The sequence below is a fragment of the Syngnathus typhle genome, linkage group LG6, assembly GCF_033458585.1.
Source record: "Syngnathus typhle isolate RoL2023-S1 ecotype Sweden linkage group LG6, RoL_Styp_1.0, whole genome shotgun sequence".
Lineage (NCBI taxonomy): Eukaryota > Metazoa > Chordata > Actinopteri > Syngnathiformes > Syngnathidae > Syngnathus > Syngnathus typhle.
This window is the reverse complement of record NC_083743.1, coordinates 390,437-411,975: the sequence shown is the minus strand read 5'-3', so window position 1 is coordinate 411,975 and position 21,539 is coordinate 390,437. Positions and strand designations below refer to the sequence as shown.

Below are 21,539 nucleotides of genomic sequence, written 5' to 3'. Positions count from 1 at the left end.
GTGCGTGCGTGCATGTGTGTCGGATAACTATTTGTTATATTTATAAAGCCTATATGAAATTAGATTTCTGCAAACTGAACGTTTATGGTGATGTAATGTTCAAATTAAGTGCTGCGTCGAAAATAATACTGCTATATCTGGCTTCTAATCCTCAACGGGCCTTTTAAAGGCATGCTTGTGGTGTTAAATAACAGATAAACGTTCAATTAACGCGCCTCTCTCTCTGCTAATATATGTTGCCAATGGGCTCGCTAATTACCGCTTATTATGGCCCATATTTGTAAATAAACAATGAGAGCAATTAAGAGAAAAGAGCAGGGATTTTTTTTCCCCCCTAAATCGTGATGTTAAACGAGGCGTGTTTATTGATCATCTATAAGCATCTCAATTTCCACGCCGTGGTGATAATAATTCCCCCAGATTAAATATTAACGATGTTTCAGTGTAAACCTTTAGGCATTAATACTGTTATTCCTGCCCAAAGCGGCGTTGCATGCTTAATGAGGTGATGCGCATCCTGTTTATCCCCCCCCCCCCCCCCTCGCCAACCCCCCTCTTCTCCACCAGTCTTCGAATTAATTTATTGTACAGGCAAATCGTGGTTTGGATTCAAATGCACTTTGAAGGGAAAACACTCTCACCCAATGTGTTTGTTTATTGTTGCATGACGATTATGACCTCATGCACATGAGCTCAAGGCTGCACTTGTAGCTATTGCAACTCGTGAATAGAATAAATGTACACACGTGTGTGTATGTGTGTTGTAAAGTGCAGTGATCCTCAAAGTGCGATTCCTTCCAGCAGTACTCAAAAGAAACACTGTGTTTTTTTATAAACGTTTATTTAGAATTTTTAAAATTTAACTTTAATTTTAAATACATTTAAATCCAATAATTATTTTCTTTCTTTACCAAAGAGTTTTTTAGGGTTGTTAATGAGATAAATTGTAAATTTGCTCTTTGAATATTCAGTTGATATACATTTATTAAGGAAAAGTATAAAGGAACATAAGAATACAACATCCATGTGAAGATAGCAGGAAAATTACTTATAACAAATTGTTCCGACAAATAAGGTGGCCAGTGGGGTGTCCCACCACTGTTTACTACATTTGCATTTAATCTTTAATAAATGTGGGTTTTGAACGTTTCTATTTTTACTATATTTAAGCACCGTGTTCTTTAAACTGTGCATAATATCTTGCAATAATGCTTGATATACATTTTAGGGATCAAACCTGATATTATAATTGTAATTTATTTAGAAAATACACTATTTCCATGGTACTTGAAGATTAATAGCTGTTTAAATGTATTCGATGACTGACAAACTTACATTGCTACATAAAACAGTTTTAGTATTTTATTATTATGCCACTCTTGAAAAAAAAGAAAGAAAACCAGCTAAAACGCTACTATTTAAATCTTCAAACTACTCTATTAATGTATATACGGAGGAATTAATGGCGAATCAGCGACTCCGAAATAAAAAAAAATACACCTATACGTTGTTAGACCAAACCAATCATCGATCGATGTTTCCCATGCCTTTTATACCAGCATGGGCTCGATTGATTCGCTCTACTTTGACTATTTTAGTCTAGCGCTGCCTAGCATGTTTGTTGTGGAGCTCGGCAACGGTGAGAAGCGGGATATACAACAAAGATGCTGTCAATTCGACTTCACTTCACTCGAATTTAGCCTTCGCGTGACTTATATGTCACCCAAGACATTTGCACAACCATTCCGGTATCAGTCGAGTAAAAATATTCGAACGTAGCGTTGTGGAGTTAGCTCGGTTAGCTAGCTAGCTAGTCAAAACAGGCACTCTACAGACCATTCGCTTGATTTAACAACACGCTAAAGCCCCGTTTCAATGCATTTCCTGTGTACGCAGTGTGTGAATTGGTGTTAAACATGACTTGTTGACGAAAGTGGTCCCGGTTCGTTTATAATATGTAAACATTAGCCTCTTAGCAACCTTGTGTGTTTTTGCTGTATGACAGTGACAACCGTGAGACAGTTATGGGTCGACGCTCATCAAGCAGTGAGGGCGAAACCCGAAGCAAGAAGAAAAAGAAACAGCGTCGCCGCTCGTCTTCATCTTCATCTTCTTCGTCCTCATCTTCTGGTAGCAGGGTGACAAGCAGCAGGAGTCACCGGTCCAGCCGCCGGAGCCGTTCACGATCTAGGGACAGGAGGTGAGAGTGCAAAGGGCAATAACTCTGTCCCCCATTTTAAAAATGCTCATAATTGCTTATATTAGCAGTTTAGCACAAACTGATCTCAAGAAACCAAAGCATGGGGTTGTAAACGTTTTCTTTTCTCCTAATTGAATTTTAGCCCACTTGGATACCATTAAGAATTCCATGGTAGATCTCATTTTACCAGCTGTTAATTCAGGAGTAGATGGAAGAAGGTTTTTCCCGCAATCACACATAGCGGCCCGGAGCCGAGTTCCTCCGTCAAGCCTCCATCCATCCACAACTGCCACTGGTTGTGCGGGGCTGCTCAGACAAGGCCGCTTGATGGTAATTATTTATGAGGCCCGGTCAAGGTCCATTACTGCTGATGGGAAGTCGTTGCCTGTGTGCGAAAGGCGGGGCGGTAAAACCCCGGCAGCCCTCATCTGCTCGCCAATACATTTGATCAATTAACATGCACATACGCACGTACCGGAATCCCGCCAAAGTAAAACAAGCCTTTGGCCCGTGAAGGGTTGATTACTTAATTAAACTAAACAGTGGAGTGATATATGATATGAAATGATAGAGCTTGGTCTCTTTTTTTAAATGACAAAAAAAATCATGTTTAATACGTAATTCAAATGTTCAACTCCTTAATGAGGTAAAAGTAAAACAGTAGCTAGCAACAACAAAAAATTGCACACTTTGAAAAAACTTGTACTTTGTTATTTCCCCTTGAGTTGAAACGGAGGCGGAGAGCAGAAATGAAACCTCCGAGTGAACAAGAAAAAGTTGCGTTTGTGTGAAAGGTGTATCAGCACGTCTGCTTGTTTCATTTTTGGATGAACTGACGTATCACCTCCCGGAAAAATGTTGCGTCTTGGCTCGTGAGGTAGTTCACAAGTTCTCACTCACGGGATCCAACCTGTTGGAATACCAAATCATCCTTCCAGCACCGCTACTATCGGCGCTTGCTAGTTGTACCGAACTCGCTTTTACTTGCCTCTCAGCCATCTTGTAAAAACTCTCGTAACGACCGAGTGAGATCGTGTTCGCACGTTTGTTTCAGACGAAAGAAACGTTCAAGCAGCAGCTCATCCCGAGGTTCATCTCATAAAAGGAGAAGTCGGAGCGGTGACAGGGGAAGGAGCCACCGCTCGCACAGGTCACGCAGCCGGGACCGAAGGTAAAAACAATTACTGGAGAGGTCATGTCGTTTGTAGGTCAGTAAAAAAAAAAGACACTGTGTTTCCTCAAAACTTGACTGAGATTGAGTAGTAGGCTCATTTTTTACTCGTTTGTGTTTTGTTTTTATTCTTAACTTCATCCAACATCATCCATACATTGATTTGCTAAATTATGATTATTACCCTGCTGTCCAATGGCGCTTACGTGCCATTATGTTTCAAGGGACTCGCTTATTCATGCAAGCCTCGTGTGTACATACTTGCACCACACACACACACTTGCGTATTCTTTTCAGCGACATAAAGGCAAAGTCGCCGTGTGTGGTGCTCCATGTCATTAGCATAGCTAATCTGCTGCTAATGAACCAGTAAACAGGTTTTTTTTTTTTCTCGTTTAAATCCCTCGCACTGACATGCGTGGATGCACCCGGGAGAAAAAGGTTGTCGTAATGTATGCGGCCACTGGGGTCTTTTGTTTATTTGCGGAGATGTCGCCATGCTGGATGAGGCTGTGGCGTTTGCAACTTTTTTTTTGTTCTTGGGGGCGGGGTTTGGACCTGAGTCGTCATTTGCGTTGGCAATGAGAACATCTGTCTGAAAACGGATTCGTCGGAGTGGCGTGAGATGAAAGGTGTAGGGGGATTTGGGAGATTTCGAGGTGCAGCCGATGACATCGGCGCATGCAAACGCGGCGGGCGCTCTGATTAGCAGAGTTGTGTAATCTGCTTAGCAAGGAGCAGGTGCGATGGGTCGCCGGAGGGATTCGGCGCCATGGCAAATTTTGTCAGAAATGCACACAGGCATTTTCATACGACAAACATCGAAGGGGCAGCGAGTACTCCCTGAATAAAATAAAACGGAACGAGCCCATTTTGCTAGCACCTGAAAATCAAGCATGTGAACTTGCCGGAACTCTTTCTACGTTTGCCGCCTCAGACATAACAGAATGTGCGCCGTGGGAGAATGGGATTTTTTTTTAATCCGCGATACACGGTATATGAAACGTTGCGTCGTCACAGTGGACTGACAGCAAGGCTGACTCGGACTGTACAGGGGCTTCCAGTACCATTAGTCAGTCGTATGGCGTGTGTACCTGAGGATGCTGGCTGATGGATCAGTGCAGGATTGAGTGGACAGGACCTCATGATGGATACGTACGTAGGATATAAGGTGCCGCCCTCCCCCCCCTGACCCTCCCCGCCACCCCCAGCGGAATATGAAGGAAGGGTGGGCGTGCAGCGACCCTAGAGAGGCGGGAGACGGAGAGGACGGCAAGTTTGGAGGGAGTGGGAAAAGTTGAGGACTTGAGTTGAATGCAGGAGAGTGGGCGGCAAATGAAGAGCAAAGACAAAATGGGGCAAAGATAGAGCGGCGGAATGGGAATAACAATGTGCGCATCCCAAAGGCCAGATTAGGACGATATTGAGCCGCTTTCAAGTGGAGAACATGATTACCTTCTTTCCAATGCCTCCTTTATGAATACGAATAAAAAGATACATGCAATAAGAATAATAGTCTTATCATGTGGTTACCATCAATCGTGGCTCCCTCCCTCTGGCCCCTCCCTCCTCCGTGCCCTCAATCAGGAGGGCCCGGTCCCCTAGAGGCAGTCAATCTTGCCCTGAAATGTAAAACAGACAAGAGGAGCAGATTACCTATTTGCCATTAATGTTTATTCTCTTTGATCTGAACAGGCATACCGGGGCCGCTCTCTGCTTCTGTCTGTGTGTGTGTGTGTACGAGGCCTGCCAGCAAACGCATTAGCAGCCCACAGAGCACAGATATGCACACCGCACAACGTTGCGATGCGTGTGCAATGACGGCGACGCAGCCTCTCATCGCAGCCGGATCACAGGCCCCGATTTTGCCCCGCCACACACGCCACCGCGGTTAAACGTGTGTGGCTCAGTCACTCATTCCGTCATGTCGCCATTAGAAGCGCTGGTGGAAACGCGGGCCTCGTGTTCAAAGTGAGCGATTAGTTGGCGAGCGGGAGAAAGGGATGCCCCGAGAAAATGTTCTTATCCTTTTTCAACGTAATCCTAATCCATCATCACGAACAAGCGGAGAAGAGCTCTTTAATGGCTTGACAATCAGCCTTGGTTAGACCTATAACATGACCACTATTTTCTACTAGCCAAAATTCTATACACTGTATGTGTGTGTGTGTGTGTGCCCGTGTGTGTGTGAGAAATGACCTGGTATGTATTTCACTCAGCAATTTCCCTCCCCTGAATGAGATGAGGTGTTGTACATCTGCTAGATAGCTTTTCCCTCCGACACAGAGTGTGCAAGGTCACACCGAGGGAGGGATGAAGACAAGAGGTGGGCCAGGCAAAATCTAGAACCGGACCACCTGGATCGGTAATTCCCCATGTGTCGTATATTAATGTACAATGTAGTGTGTGTGTGTGATGTAGCAGGTGGTTGTGGGTGTCACTTCCTTATTTTAAAGGAAAATGGGGTTACTTTTTTTAGGGGGGGGGGTCACTGTGTCTCCCTTAGTAAAAATCCGGCAAAAAGATACACAAAGTTAGTCTTATGATAAATATAATAATAGTATTACTGTTTTTACGGCTTGTCATGATATGCTCCACAAACATGGCCGCTAAACTGTGAGATTTAATAACATATCTCAAATTTGCAAATAATCGGACAACCAACGTCTCGTAACTTAAGATGCGTTGCACGCATCAGAGCACCGCTGGATTTGTATGTCATTACTAGAAATAAAGGATTTAGACAAATAATATTGAAGTAATATTTAATCATATTTAATATTTAATATATTTAATAATATTTCAATTTAAAATTATATTTTTTCCCCTCAATATTATTTACAAGTTTAGTTTTCCATGTACTTTTTATTACCAAACAAACAATCTGCATGACAAAAAACTAATCATAAATGTTTTGCCCTTATTCTAAAATAAAGCTACTTATAGGTTTGAAGTTAAATTGACTTACTAAGCACTTACACTTGTTAAGCACTGAACTTAGCTCGTCGGTATATAAATAAAAAACAAAATGAAGAGAAAAAAAATCATTCTACTATATTGCAATTGAATTCCGTTAATTGTTCAGCCCAAGATGTTGACATAAGCTGCTCTGCTTTGCTCTCAACACGCTCCCCGTCATAAGATCCGACCACCATTTTTTGATGCGCCGCTGCTCCCGTCTCCTTTTTCTTTCTTCACTCTTTTCTCTGTATTGTCTCTTTTATTTATCCACCATAAAGGCCAGTCAAGCGCCGCTCGCCTTTGTTGCCAGAAACCTTTATTTACCAATGGGAGGAATAAGTGACTGACACATACAGCCGCTTTCATCCTCGCCTCGCCGCGAGCGCTCCCGCCCCCCTCCCCACCTTTGCCATCCTCCAATACCTGACTCCACCACTTCTCCATCCCACTGTATCAAAACCACACCATTTTACTCCCCGGAGCTGCAGCCTAGTCTGCACTGTGTAACACGAAGATCGAAAATAACAAAATGATCGCGTATAGGCGAACATCTGAAGTCATTGTGGCTATTAAATAAGTATTTTTTGAAGATAATTTTTAAGCTTCAAGAATAATGATTGGCAAGTTGTCTTGTGCCTAAATAATTTCTCCCCCCCCATCAAACTTTAAAATAACATCCAAGTGTGGTACAGATTTTCAGTTATCGTTTGCTATTTCAAAATTATTATGTTTTGTTTCCAATGCTATCGTAGCTATCGGGACATGTTGTTTTCATTGCATCAAAGTTGATTAGTTGATCATTGTTTTCCAAAGAAGTCAAACCAGATGTTTGCCCATCAGTCTGCTTTCATGAAGCACCACAGAATTCAGAGCGTATTAGCTGCTGAGAGGCTGAAACCAGACAATTTGGTCATTTTAAGTTTATTTACGGCTCTGAACAATAATCACTTCTCAAAATAGTTTGATTCATTTGATGATGTTTGAGATTTGTTTTAGTCTGTACTTTTTTTTTTTTAACTTACCACCAGTATGTACAAGAGTTGAATCATGACAAAAAAACATTTCCCCCCCACATACTTTAGCACAAACTTTTGCCAAGTCTGCTTTTTAGTAGCAAGATGACCTGACGAATGAATAATTATCCGTAAACTCAATAAGATGTGTTCAATGTCAAATAAATTGTTAGTTCCTCATTGTGTGGACTTGATGATAATAAAATGATTCGTCCTTCTGGCCACAGCGGCAGAAAGAAAGAAAGAGTCAGACGTGCTATTAGCTCTGGCGTTCAAAAAAAAAAAAAAAAAATCTATCTCTCACTCTCCCTTGCTCCTTCTATCAGCCTCATTCTCTCTCCCTCATTTAAGCTTCTTGAAGTTCTTCCAAATTGGGTTTTAAATGCCAATTAGGAGGTTGAATGTAGTAAAATAAAAGCAAATGCAGGCAGGATGGCCTCACCTTCTGGCTGCTTAGGCTTCAGAGAGAGCCAAGCCGGACCTTTGGCTCCCAGCGAGGCTTTGAGAGAAATATCCTGCCTAATGAACACATTAATTAGAACCATAACTATTTATAAGATGATAATTAGAAACGAAGGGAGGTAAACTGGGCTTTTCCTGCAATTATTGGAGGATTAATTACGGGAGCTAATGAAGTGGATTTTTGAAACGCGTGGAGGTGAAGTACAGAGATGTGCAGCTCGCTTTGTGATCACTGGCATAATTATTTTCCGCGGCACCAAAGCGTTTGAGGCCGCGCTCCTCGCTGGCTCGGGGGCCGCCTAATAAGCATCATTGCATCGTTATATATGCACTTAAAAAGACTTGCCACTGAAATGGCTGTCTAATTATTTCTAATTGGCAGGACCCGTGTGTTGTCATTGAGCCGTTTGGAGCTGTGAGGCGGCCTGACGTCTAATAACACCCTGGGCCGCCAGGCAAAGAGCCAGAGAGCAATACAGAGAGATAGAGAGAGAGAGCAAAGGAGGCTCTACCAGTTGCTCACAACCGGATCTGCGTTCAGCGAAGCTCAGTTTGTAGGGCAGTGAATGGCGGCCGGTGCGTGATGGTCAGGTCAGCTTTCGAAAGTAGTAAAGTAAATGTATGACCGTCTGCCCCAAACTCATTCGATAGCAAATGTGCCATCTGTCCCGTTTTGACTTTTATCGGAAGCGGTAGTCGCCGAGTTGGCTAAGCTAAAGCGGCCTCCGACTTAACTTTGTGAAGTTTGACTCCCCCTCAAGTCACCCATGTCATTTATTTCACTAATTAGATGATGCACTCTTTAGAAAATATTCGCCGTCTAGCTAAATAAGGTGCAACCAAATGTTTTGTGACTAAACCGTTTGACTAAAACAGAATTGTTCGGAAACCGACGCAATGTTTCCCTTAGGAAATAATGCAAGTATAATTGATCTGTTCCAGACACCCCAAATATGACCAAAAATGTAATCTACAGAGAAGAACTATCGTGTAACATACCATGTCATTTAAATACCATAACACGTGTCCGATGTGTGCTGACTCCCATTCTACACAAATTTGAATGTAACTGGATGATTCAGAAAACAGCCACATCCTTTTTATATGAGGGTGTGCACACTTGTGCAACAACATTATCTGTTTGTTATTACCTCCTTGATTACTTAAATACAATTTCTAGGTCACGTTAAAGGTGGAAAATAATTGAAATGATTCATCTTATTTCAGTAGTTTGAACAGGGGGTGTGTAGACTTTCTATATCAGAGTCAGAGTCAGAGTCAGCTTTATATGCACTGTATGTGGCACCTGTAATTAGACACTTAATAATCTCCTAGCCATGCCACACACATCCAAAGAGAAAGGTGCGTGTGTGCAGTGGCCAGGTTTTGAGCGGGCCCTTGGAGACGTGAGCTAGGAGAGCACGCGTGGACAAACCTCAGTCAGCCGTGTTTACCTTGAACTCCGGTTATGATCCCGCTTAAACCATATGGACATTTTTTCCGCAAGCGTGTCTTTGTAATGCGCTGGCACACTCCGAGTTACAACGTGGACTTTTTAGCTCACGTTCATCAACACAGCCTGAAAGTAAGTGTGAGCACATTTACTATGTAAAAATATTTGGATGTGTCGTCTTTTGATCTCTTGATTTGCCTGCGTGCAATAATTATTCATAAAGAGAGCGTGTGAATGATAGCCCGGGATTATTGATGTGTATTTATGCGTGTTAACTCATCGTGAGGCGGAGCCACGTGCGTTGTCTTGCCAAAAAAAAAAAAAAAAAATCCTTCTCCATCATCGCTCAACTTCTCCCCAAGTGGACAACTTGAGAGCAAATTAGAGCTAACTTGTCAGTGGGAAGAACACACACACACACACACGTGGTTTCACTCACACATTTAGTTGTGGCAGAAAAATGAAACAAAGATCACGTGCAGCCTGACTACAACCTTGACAGTCTTTTTGAACGTAATGAAACACTTTCTCAACGTTTTCCGCGAGCCGTCCCCGACGTCGGTTTCGGGCTGAGGAAGCAGGAAGTGGAAATAAACGGGTTGGCCAAAGGATACGCTGTTAAGTGTCGTGCGATTGAGCGCAACCAAGGGCAGGCGGATCGCTTGGGCCACTCTTGATGTTGGGTTTAAATCAAAATGGGGGGAATGTTCAAGTACTTTAAATTTAGTCAAGCAATTGCAGCTGACATATGCCAGATACCTCCTTAAAGTCACAGTACGGGATGTTAAAATAACAGAGTGAATGTAATTTGCGGCATCATTTCAATCTGGGCTTTGACATGCTAATAAAAAATGGAATATTACAGGGGTGGAGTGAAAAGGAATAAAAAGTCGCCGTTACGGAACGAAAAATATCGTAATGTTTTGAGAATAAGGTATTTGATAAGATATAGGCTGTAATTAATAAATAAAGTTATGAGAAAATAGGTATGAAAATAAAATAAAATATTAATAGATGATTTAATGCAATGCTAAATGCTAAAGCTAAATGTGGCAATGTGAGGTCTCCTTTAATATTTCAAAACGTAGTTTCTGTAGCACAATATTAATACAACAGGATCTTTCTTTTTTGACTGTCTTCCTCTAAGGAATAATTGTTGAAATAAAAGTAGTTTTGGTCACAATTTAATATTGTCTTTGCCCTTTCTATTAATTTCCTGATGGGCCGTTTACCGCTGGCTCTTGTTCATGGTGACATGAACTTATGGGGAAAAAAAATAAAAACGGGACAAGCCTGACGAGCCCAAGTTGTGTCAAAAGAGAACTTTATGTCGGAAACCGATAGCGCTGCTTCTTTTATTCGAAACAAACTCCTTCCCCAAGTTGTTTCTTGGGTGTTTAATTAAGTGTAGTTTCCTTTTAGTAGTGGAATGCACGTCTGCTTTTTGTCGGCCCCTTCCTTGGTGCCTGTTACAGTCTACTCGCATGGTTTGTCTCAGCGTTTATGATTTTCTTTTTTTTTTTTATATATATACCGCACTTGTGAGCGTGTTCCTAAATCACTTAAGCACACAGACGGGGCCCAACAGTCCACGTTTAAACAATACAAGGTTGTTTTGCTATGGGCCCTCAGATCTCGCGCCACTTCATAAATACGCAACGTGTACAAGAGGCAGTAAAATACATCGCCGAGTGGAGAAGGTGCGCACCGGCTGATTGGAACCAGCTTTCTCTCTATATCCCGAAATTTATTCTGTTTATTTTTTTATTTGATCTTTTTCATTATTTTATATATTTTTTATTTTTTTTATTTATTCATTTATTTTGTGTTTGTTTATGTATTTATTTATTTACTCATTAATTACTTTATTTATGCATTAATTAATTTATGATTGCAAACAGATGATAATAACGGATACCAGCAAATCGGGGTACTTTTAAGGTGAAGGTCCAGGAACGTTGCGCAAAAAAAAAACTTGCTTTTTCTCCCAACCCCACCTTCCCAGCCGCCATCTTTTCCAGTGTTTTCTAGACGGACATCTTGGCAACCGATAACATCTCTCTCCTAACCGGCCATAACTAATCGTGTCAGGGCTGTGACGGATGGCGGCAGCAAGTTGGGAAAGGCGAGTTTGGAAAAAGTCGGGCCTGAGTGACTGTGAGCGAGTTGGCAAGTTAGCACCTAGTCGAAGCGTGACCTTCACTTGACCTCACGGCCCACGCCTCCAAATCTCCAGCTGCTAATGGGTGTCACGTCAAGTTTTGGCTGCGCGCGGGTCAAAGGTGACGGGCGCCCACCAGACGGCCAAGTTTAGGATTGCGACAGAGCGGCTGAGTGACGCTCGGCATATGCGCCGATGAAGACGTCTGCTAATCACCACGCACACACTAAAAGCGTCTTTCGGCACAAATTCGTCTTTTGCCCTCATCGTCGGCTGCCCGGCGTAGGTTCGTATAGATCTAAAGGCTTTTTGAACTCTGCTAAATGACTTGACCTTGTGTCTGTAACTGTGTGTGTGTGCGCATTTGGGTGGGTGGTCCGCCCGCCGTCTCATTTCTGCTTCACAGCCCAGCCAGCCAGCCTTGCACTGCAGACGTTTGTGTTGACGCTTGCTTAAATTGAAAGCAAACAGCCGATTATGACAAATCTAAACATTGCTTTTATGACGCGGAGGGAGGACCGAGGGGAGGGTTAGGGAAAAAAAACCATCTCTGTGGATCTTTTCATGCTCTGCCTTTGCCGTCTTAATTGTCTTCACAATCACCTACTTTGCAGCCAGCGTATCGGGCGCGTGTGCGTGCGCCGTGAACCGAGGGAAGGGATAATGCGACTGCTTGGAAGGAGGAAGCAGCTTGGGAAATGATTTCAACAGCTCTCGTAATTAGAGGAATATCATAAATTAAACTTGTGTCTGCTGTGGCTTTTGAAGAGCACTCAAAAGTAATAAATTCTGGATGGTTAACATATTTGCATTCCGTTCAGCTGGCAGCGTCAGGCGGGAACAGCTGTTTTCCGCGTCTTTTGGCAGCAGCGAATACGCATTGCTCACTCAAGGTGCTTTTTAGACACATTGAAATGCCAGGGATGAAAAACAAAAAGTGACTTTTAAGTCGGAATACTAAACAGCTGCTGTGTGCCGTCAGTGGAAATAACTCGGCGTTAATGAAGTTCTTCAAATGTGGCCCGTTTCTTTTTTCAGTTTGTCTACTGTTTGCTATAGTTGATGCCAAGCAAGCATTTTTTTTTTTTTTTGGTGCGAGCTATAGTTTGTGTTTTGTTTACTCAGATGATTGTGCTTGATCAGGGTGTATTGGTTAAGGACGTATAGAAAACAAGCAGTCCAAAAACATCGGATGGCCAGCTGTCCAATCAAAAGTTCCGAATGTGCTTGTAGAGTAGAAAATAAATGTCACGTTCGCAATCCTGCCAACGTTGAATCATTTTAATTGAAAACTATTGTGAGCTCATTTAAAGCATCTCTCAAACTCTTCAAGGGCTTCCTGGTCACATTCGGGTCACTGAAATATTCGGTCAGAGCGTCTGTAAGAACTTGACTGGATTTGTTGTTCTTCTAATTATGTCAGCATATCTGGACAAACAGTGCCGGACTTTGCTGCTTCGAGCTTTTTTGATTGTCGATGGAGAAAAGAGGAAACAATATGAATTCTGCAGAAATTGGTTGAAGATAAGAAATTGCTGCGCGCCTCTGTCCACGCTCGGCACCCTACTCGGTATCAATAATGACTCGGCCGGGGGTCAGATGCCAGCGGAGGCGTTCACCTGTATCTGACACGCGTCATATCGCGTCTCTGCCATTAATGTCCAATTTTCAATCAAATACAGAAATAGAATGCTGACTGATAAGGGTAACCCACCATCCAGCTTCACGTAATTACCCCAATGGGCTCCGGTGAAGGGATCATATCCCGGCACCCACCGAGGGGAGGGGGGGGGTCAGCGGTGATAAGCGTTAGCCCGGCTCCCAACATGCCGCATAATTATTCGATTGATAATTCCCCGGGAAAAACGGCGCCGGCCAATTGCAGCGTGGGGATTTAATGGAGATGGCGAAAAACGAGGCGGGGAATGGTGAAACAAGCCAGTGATGGGGGATCGGGGGGCTCAAACAGCAAGGGCCTTTTATTAGAAATGAAAATATGTTTAGGCCACAGGGACACCTATTTTCCCCGGAGATAATAAGGCCAATGAAATGTAAAGCGGAGGGAAGACTTGGCATGAGGTCCGGCCGCAAACGTTTATCTGTGCTCGCCTTGCATTAGCCCGTTTATCCCTAGCTTTAAATTAGCTAATCATTCTCCAAGGGGAAGGACTTGGTCAGGAAATTGACATTTAGCAGCACAGGCTCACTCTATTAACTACAGTCAATTTAATTTGCCGCACACCCCCAGAAGTGGGCTGTTTCTTCACAGGGAAGAAAAAAGAGAGGAGGGGGAGAGAGAAACAGAGACGGAGATTGTGTTGAACGCATCTGCGGCTTCTGGCCGCAGTTTGCTTGGCGCTCAATGCAAGACGAAAGCTTGGAACGCTGCGATTCTGTCCTATTTTTTTCCCCCCCTCATGTACTGTTGATTACAAACATGCACAGGCATTGTCAACACACAGAGTCACTCATTCCAAAGTCTGTTTGCGCCATTGATGAATTATCTCGCCTGGAGACTCCGAACCGAAGCCCCCCCCCCCCACCCCAAATGCCAATGTTTTTCTTTTCCCTTTTCCCATTAGCTGTGATTCTCTGTGAATCTTAACGGCCGCTTTGGTGCACACTGATAAACACACTCGATCAAATTTGATCAGATGTTTGATTAAAATGGGTGCTCACGCTTGCGGTTTTGCTCAGCTGCGTCTCGACAAAAGGTGCGAGGAAAGTAATTGCACGCAAAGTAGGATTCATCGAATGAGAGGAGTATGAAGTGAAGTGTTTCAAAGTTGAAGAAATCAATTAGTCCAGGAAAAGCTCGTCTTAATCACCAGTTTGGGGTTTGTTGGTTGGAGTTGCCTCCGAGCATTCCAGTTTATTTCAATTCACAAGTCCTTGGTAACTTACAGTGGATGTAAAAGTCTACACACCCCTGTTCAAATGTCCGATTTTTGTGATTGTGAATTTGTATTTTCTTATTTTTTTTAAATTTAATTTGTTTTTTGAAATACTTTTTTTTATTTATATTTTTTTAAATAATGCCAAGGGTTTTTCTCTTTATTAATTTGACCTCCAACCTGTCAATAACCCAAATAGTCCATTGACTAGAAAAGCTTACTAGAACATCCGAACTTTCTGCTGCTTTAATCAGAGCACTTTAAACGACTCTCTTCCCAAAGTAGATGCGTCCAAAATCGTGTTTTTCACCGTAGACTTAAGCTTCGGTTCTGTCTTGTTGGATGTACCAAAACCCCGACTGCAACCTTCCCCACCCGAATCGCCTCAAAATAGCGCAGCCCGTCCTCGCGGCGACGCTCTCCTCGGCTCCTAATTGATCGCAACAGTTGTCAGACTGTTGTCTGTTTGTACGGTGACAGGCGTCTGAAGAAAATGATTAGTTTTCTGTCGGCAGAAAGACAGCTGTGGATGTCCCAAACTGCAAACTAATAAAGGAGGGGGGGAAGCAATAAAGCTTGTGGACAGCAGGTTTGACTGTTTTTATAGACAAATCAATAAAATGATAGATGATGGAAGATAACGATAGCAGCTGATTTCTACCGGGGTTTCCAATCACGATGGCCCGCAAACGGCACACTGATAAAATTGTTTGCTTGAAATCAAGCAAGTATTAATATTATTATTAATAAATGTTTCTGTCTGGCTTCATGTTCGCTTTTTATGTCTGTTGACATGTGTGGGTACAACTATGCAGAGAGTAAATCTCCAACTGTAAATCTTTCGGAGACCAGGGGGGTCAGCAACGGGATCAATAGCGACGACCGGTCCTCCTCTGAGCCTAGCTCTAATTGGCTATATCCCCGCAGCGTGTGTGTGTATGTGTGTGTTTGATTTTATGTAACCGTGACATTATGCCCACACAGTGAAAAATGAACGCGGAGCGCTTAAGGGAAGCCTTTTGGTGACAGTCACAAGAATTACATTGCCTCCATCTCCTCTAACGACTCCGCAAAGACAGCCGGGCTGTCGATTTAATCTACTTTTCCAGCGGTTTGGGGGGTCATGTTATCAATTCTTTTATTATATCGTCTATATGTTATTGTCAAAAGTATTGACGGAGAACCACAGAGAGCGTGAAAGAGAACTAAAAGTATGAGTGATGCCCGATTGAAGATCGGAACCGACTGGAGCTCACTTTAAAAGTTGGACCGCAGTCTATTCGGTGGCTATTTTGATCTGGTTATTTTCTAAAAAAATATATAAAAATATATAAATCTGGAAATAAAATAAAAAAATAAATATAAATATATATATTTTAATTTATTTATTTTTTCTAAAAAATAGATCAAATATTTGTATACATAATATTGGCCTCTCATATCTTAACACTGGTGACCATTTCTAGCTTTCATGATTCTGAAACTTTTTTAAAACGTCTGTCTTCTAGGTCTCATTCCCGCCACCGGCGCTCTCGCAGCAGGAGCCGAGGAAGCCACGGCCGCCGAAGAAGCCGCAGCAGAGAGCGGACCCGGAGCCGACATAAGGGCCGCGATAAAGACAAGGGACGGGATCGGGACCGAGAGAAGAACAAGGACAAGGCGGAGAAAAAGACGTAAGTGATGAATAACCCGCGACACGCAAACGTACACGCGCCAGTCAACTCACCGCTCCCGTGTTAGTCCTAATGTCCACTCCATAGAGAACACGCAGAATATAACCGAGGGCAAATATTAAGCTTAGCCTTGGTCGTCCTTCCATCCATCCGTCACTCAATCCTTTTACCCATCACTGCTTTCTCCTTCAATTTCCTTCTGCAATCAAGCATGGGCCCGCACCCTTCAGCTAATCTGATCCAGTTCCCCCTTGTAAGAAAAGATGACACGGTGATAGAGGAGTCGAAGGTTATTCCATTTTTAGCGACTTTGTTCAAGTTTGCAACTTTTGCCGCTCCTGGTCTGCCCGCAATAAGTCTTGCCGCATAATAAGATTTTCCGCATCTTTGGTGCCTTTAGTGTGTCTGTCTTGGGACAAAAAAGTGGGAGATTGCAACCTTTCATTGAGGTCTGCAAGCGTACAGGTTGTTTTGCTTCAGGGCAAACTACCAGAATAGCATCCTTAATTCTTCGCCAATATTCCATGCTTATATATATTTTTTTGCTCAACTGCAGTTGTTTATTAAATATTTTTTTTACAATATATTTGGAGTTGTTTTGAGGCTATTGATGTTTTTCTATTCGGGTTACGCATAGCTGAACAATAGCCTTGTTTGAAAATAATACACTGCCTGTTTTTTGTGTGTGTGTGTGTCCATACACAGAATGAGTTCGGCCATTTTTAAAACGTCAGATTGAACGTTGATTGATGTATGTGTGTGCTTAAGTGATGCGCACCATCTGCTCAGCCTCACATCGGTGTGGGAGGACTGAACTCACAAGTTGAAATCAATCCGAAGTGGGTGCTTTATGGAAATTTTCACTGTCTAGCCAATCTCAATTTATTAGCAAACCTCAATAAATTTCAATCTCGTAGGAATACGATAACAGATGCAACTGAGCCCTTCCAACCGTTGTACCTACGTCCAGCATTTAATATGCCAGTTCCAAAAATAGTACAAAACTAGTCATCCCCCTCCCAAAAAATTGTGCGTAACTTGTCCGTGAACAATGACATTTGTAACGAGGTTCCACTCCACGGGAAGAATGTCTACGCATCCTGTTAAAGTCGCATTCCGCATGTCTAGTGAAATAATTAATATCAAATGTTAACGCTGACCAGCTCAGCCTGAGCTACCGTTTGACATGGAAGAAATCCCACAGTCGTTCAAATATGCAACACGGTGCCAACTCCGTGTGCGGCGGCGTGTTTAATGAGCACCGCCAGAGCTCAGCAAGCCACCATTTGGTCTTTAAACAGACTTTAAACAGAGTCAATTAGACTAAATTACATATAATATACCAACGGCCACAGATTTTTTTTTTTGGTGTTATTAATTTTGTATTTTCACAGGTGGCATTTTGCATCATTGATTTGAGTTTACATCCGGCGTGTCATGAAAAAAATCCCCCTGTGGACCCTTTCAGCCAATCAGAACGTCTCGCCGCATCACCGCTCGTGTCGTCCTCCTTTTGAATTAGGAAGCGAATAAAGCCAAAGAAAAACCTTTAATCTCCCGAGGCCCGTTGAACCGAGGTCTTAAAGCGTTTTTCGATATTCCCAAATTCATTTTCAGAACGCATGCCGTTTCTTTTAAAGGAATAGCGCTTCTATATTTGCTGTCATTATATATTGCTTTTCTTCGATGGCTATCAGGAAAACAAATAAAGCTATCAAAGAAAATGTTAAGCTAGGCGACTATATCTATTTTCTTATTAAGGCTTCAATATCCTTCAGCGGCGATAGGAATCTCCTTCTTTATCGCTGACCCCGCTTGAGCCTGTCTTCATTTGAGCGCACATATGAACTTCCGAGGTTTGTGTGTGTGTGGGTGTGTGTGTGCGCGTGTGCGTGTGTGTGAATCTGTTTGTCTGTGCGTGTGTTGCATGCAACCACCTGTAGCCAGATTAGATGTGGTTCAAATTACCTATCGTTGAAAAAAATAATAAAGTAATATGAAATAATAGTATTATATATTAATAATAAAAAATAAATAATGTAATAATAAAATAATATAGGAATATTATAATAGAAAAAAAAATATATAAAAAAACCTGAATTAGATTCATCAAAATCGTGCAGCCTAACAGTTTTGATGCTGCAAACTCCCCCTTTTAAAAACTCAATGGTAAACGTTTTTGACTCGCCGGTGTGTCTGTGGGCCTCGTCACGTCGTTATCGGGAACCTAAACCGGGACGACGTGGATGCTCCTCGCACGCTTCCACGGGAGATGAGCAGGATGACAATTGCTCCTTTCGCCCAAGAAAGACAGCTGACAGATGTTTGAGGAATATTTTCAACTCAAGGATTGCAGATGTGCATCCTGTCTGCGCCCGCCACCTTGTCTTCTCCCTCATTTCCTCTCGTCTTCGTCTAATGGTGATGTCGGGGACGGGTGGAGGGGGTGGCGGTCTTATTTTAAACCCCCGTGATCTGTATCACTTGGCTCGCAAACAGCGCTCACACTGTAGTACTCCAAGCTCATTTCCATCCAGGTCTCCTTGCTGGGTGGGAGGGGAGGTGCGAGGGATCAGGAGCTTTTTCGGAGAGTCTGTCAGGATGAAAGCGGGACGGGTGGGGGGTTCAGAGCGGCACCCTGACAACCCACAGTGTTGTGCACGCGCTGTTGTCGTCATTAAACATTTAGCGCTCCTCTCGTATGACAGCAGGCAACTTGGTGCTCCGCCGGCGTGTTTTCATGCAAAATTCATTGGAAACGACGAGCTCTTGTTAAGAGATCTTGTTGCTTTTCACCAGTGGCGAAGGGTTAAGTGGGTGATTGGAGGTGCGCCGGTGCGCGCCAGCGAGGCCGGACGTCTTTTGTTTTCCCCCGGCTCTGTATTTGTGCGTCAGTGGTGGATTTCCTTTAAGTCACATCCCAATTTTTTATTAATGGCCATCTTAATCACCACATTGGTGGCACGTACTTAATTACATGTGCTAAACTACACGCGTGCGTTCATCCTCTTTCATTTTCCAACTTGTGCGAACAAGTGTGCGCTTGCAAAAGGCGGCAAACCTTCAAAGGGGCCCGTGTCAATAAATGGCATGGCTGATATCCTAGAAAACGATATCATTATAACATTTCCATCAAACGTCCCATTTTAGTTGGCTGTTTTCAAGCCGCATCCGCTATGGGATGCGAGGACGGAGAGGCGACGGCGACAACATTGATGACATCACGCCACGGGAGTCGGAAACCCAAAAGAAAACATTTTGCTATTTATCGCATCTATAAAGGCAAGCGGATCACCGAGGAATGCGACTCGCCGCACCCTTTTGCTACGGCGCCACCGCTGATCATTTCCAATAATTGGCACGATGGGACTATTAGTTGTTGATACAGCTGTTGTCGTGCCCATTCTACCCGCCGTTCCCCCCTCATCTCAAAGCAACCAGTCGAGCCAGATGGTTGCCCCACAGAGTCTGGGTTCTATTCGAGATTTTTCTTTAGAGAGAGAATTTTTCTCCCCCTTGCCTCCATTTCCTTGTGCTTTCTGATGTTTTTCTTTTATACAATATATATAATATATGAGTTGTGACCCACTCAAAGTGCCTTAAGACGTTGTGGATGGACGCTATAGAAATAAAGTTGACTTGACATGCACGTAATGGTGAGCTGAATCTTGCAGACAGGTTAAGTGTAAAAGAAAACACGTTGTACTCGCGGCGTTTTTAGACGAGACAGGGAGCCGGGGCAAAAAATAAAAAAAACAGTAGCGGGGTAGTCGAGATCACGCTATCATTGTGGAATTAGTTGTTGACAAATCGGCGAGTCTGTACAACCTCAAGTTTACATTTTTTCTCCTCCATCACATTTCTCCACCTGAAGTCAAATTTTTTCAAAACTTATGCTAACCTTCGGGCGATTGCCTCATCCTCAATCATGAGGTTTTCCCAATTAAGCTGAACTTTTATTCTGTGCCAGATCCACCTTTCCCGGTCTCGTCCGAGTGGTTCGGACATCTTCCCCCCGTTTATGCAAAAGTAGCTGTAATGAGCTTTAGGTTAAAGACACCAACCGAGAGTCTCCATTTTATGAAAGCGTCTTCTGATGTCTGTGAAATCGCCTCGGCGTTTACCGTTTTTCACATTCCAAAGCTTTGGGGCCGAACATGATTTCTCATTCATTCCCGTTTGATCCCATTCAGTGATTGCTCTCATTATTTCCTTTCCCCTCTCTTCGATGAAAGTGAACAGTACCCAGCTTCGCCAATGGGGGTTTCAGCGGGAGCCTCAGGCCTCCGCTTGGCTAGCGCTGCGCCGTCTTCTCAGCTTTAACCTCTGGAAGACGCGTTGCTGTGAGGCACAGAGAAAACAAAATAACACACACAAACACACACACACACACAGTTTGTGTTGGTTTTCACTCCCTCCTCGCTTCACACCGAGGAAAAAATTGCCTGCTTCTTTGCCGTTGTTCAACATCTATCAGCTCATTAGTGTCGGTAATACACAGTAAGTGTACAAAGTGTGTGTTTTTTTTTGTTGTCGTTGTATATAAGTAGGTAGCCAAAGCCTGCGGCATCCTCTCCCATGTGCACGGGTGGTATGGATGTGACCGCTGTTTTTTGTGTGTTTGTGTGTGTTGTGTAAAGGACTCGAGGCTGTGTCTGTAGAAGTGTTGCTTTGGGGAGGTAAATGAAACTACAAACAGCGTCTTCAGAACCTTTGGATAATCTCACAGTGTATCAAATCAATGAGTCGTTTTACTTGTTTATTAAAAGCGCTTGAGTTGTGCGCTTGACTTGGGCCATTAGATACTCTTTTGCCGTGAAGATAATAATGAGCAAAAGTTGCTTTTGATTTTCTCTCGTGCACGACGCGCAGCTTCAGATTCAACCTGTGCTGCTTTAGGAAATCATTTTAAGAACGTCAGCCAGTCATCCCTCAAATGGCCTCAATTGTGCACTGCCGCTGTCAAACCAAATATTTTAAATATTTATTTGCATTACACCGGAAATATGTTTGTCTTAATGGTCTTTGCAGTGACTTTGTACCACAAAGTGCCATGAATGACCCGTCCAAATGTGCACTTGTGCCTGTGTATGAACGAAGTGTGTGTGTGAGGGAGGGGGGGGGTTTATCTGGCCACTTTTAATCACAGGAGAGACACCCCCAGTGAGCGATAGCGAGCTGTGACAATCCACTTAGTGCGCTCTGTAATCTGCTTAACCATTTAGTGAGTTGTTAAAGGAGTATGCAAATAGTTGCATGGGGAAAAAAAAAAAAAAAAAACTGACACACACACACACACACTGGCTCTAGCTGGCGATTTGTAGCGCTAACACATTTAGCGTTGCGAGTGTGTGTCCGAGTGTGTTGATGTGTTGGAGACCTGCTGCAGGCACGAAGAGAAGCCAGGCCTGGAGCGTGATGACAGAGACCAGATCCGGCCAAATAGAAGTCCAGACCCCCCCCCTCCTCCTCTGCCCCCCTAAAACGTGCACACACACACATGCATGAAAAACACAACCGCACAAGCCTCCCCAATCCAATTACCCTGTTC

General features: G+C 43.3%; 1 protein-coding gene across 2 annotated transcripts in view; it reads left to right on the top strand.

Annotated features, from left to right (window-relative positions):
• The first annotated feature begins 1,589 nt into the window (after positions 1 to 1,589).
• The window catches only part of LOC133155291 (serine/Arginine-related protein 53-like), a 67,129-nt gene continuing 47,179 nt past the window's right edge, over positions 1,590 to 21,539 (top strand). Inside the window, exons 1-4 of one of the 2 annotated variants that reach the window (XM_061280498.1) lie at positions 1,590 to 1,639; positions 2,006 to 2,200; positions 3,255 to 3,371; positions 15,824 to 15,988. In XM_061280498.1, the coding sequence (XP_061136482.1) occupies positions 2,025 to 2,200; positions 3,255 to 3,371; positions 15,824 to 15,988 (458 nt within the window). In that variant the 5' untranslated portion in view covers positions 1,590 to 1,639; positions 2,006 to 2,024. Of the gene's footprint in view, positions 1,749 to 2,005; positions 2,201 to 3,254; positions 3,372 to 15,823; positions 15,989 to 21,539 lie in introns of both variants that reach the window. The other variant, XM_061280496.1, reaches the window with a different exon arrangement.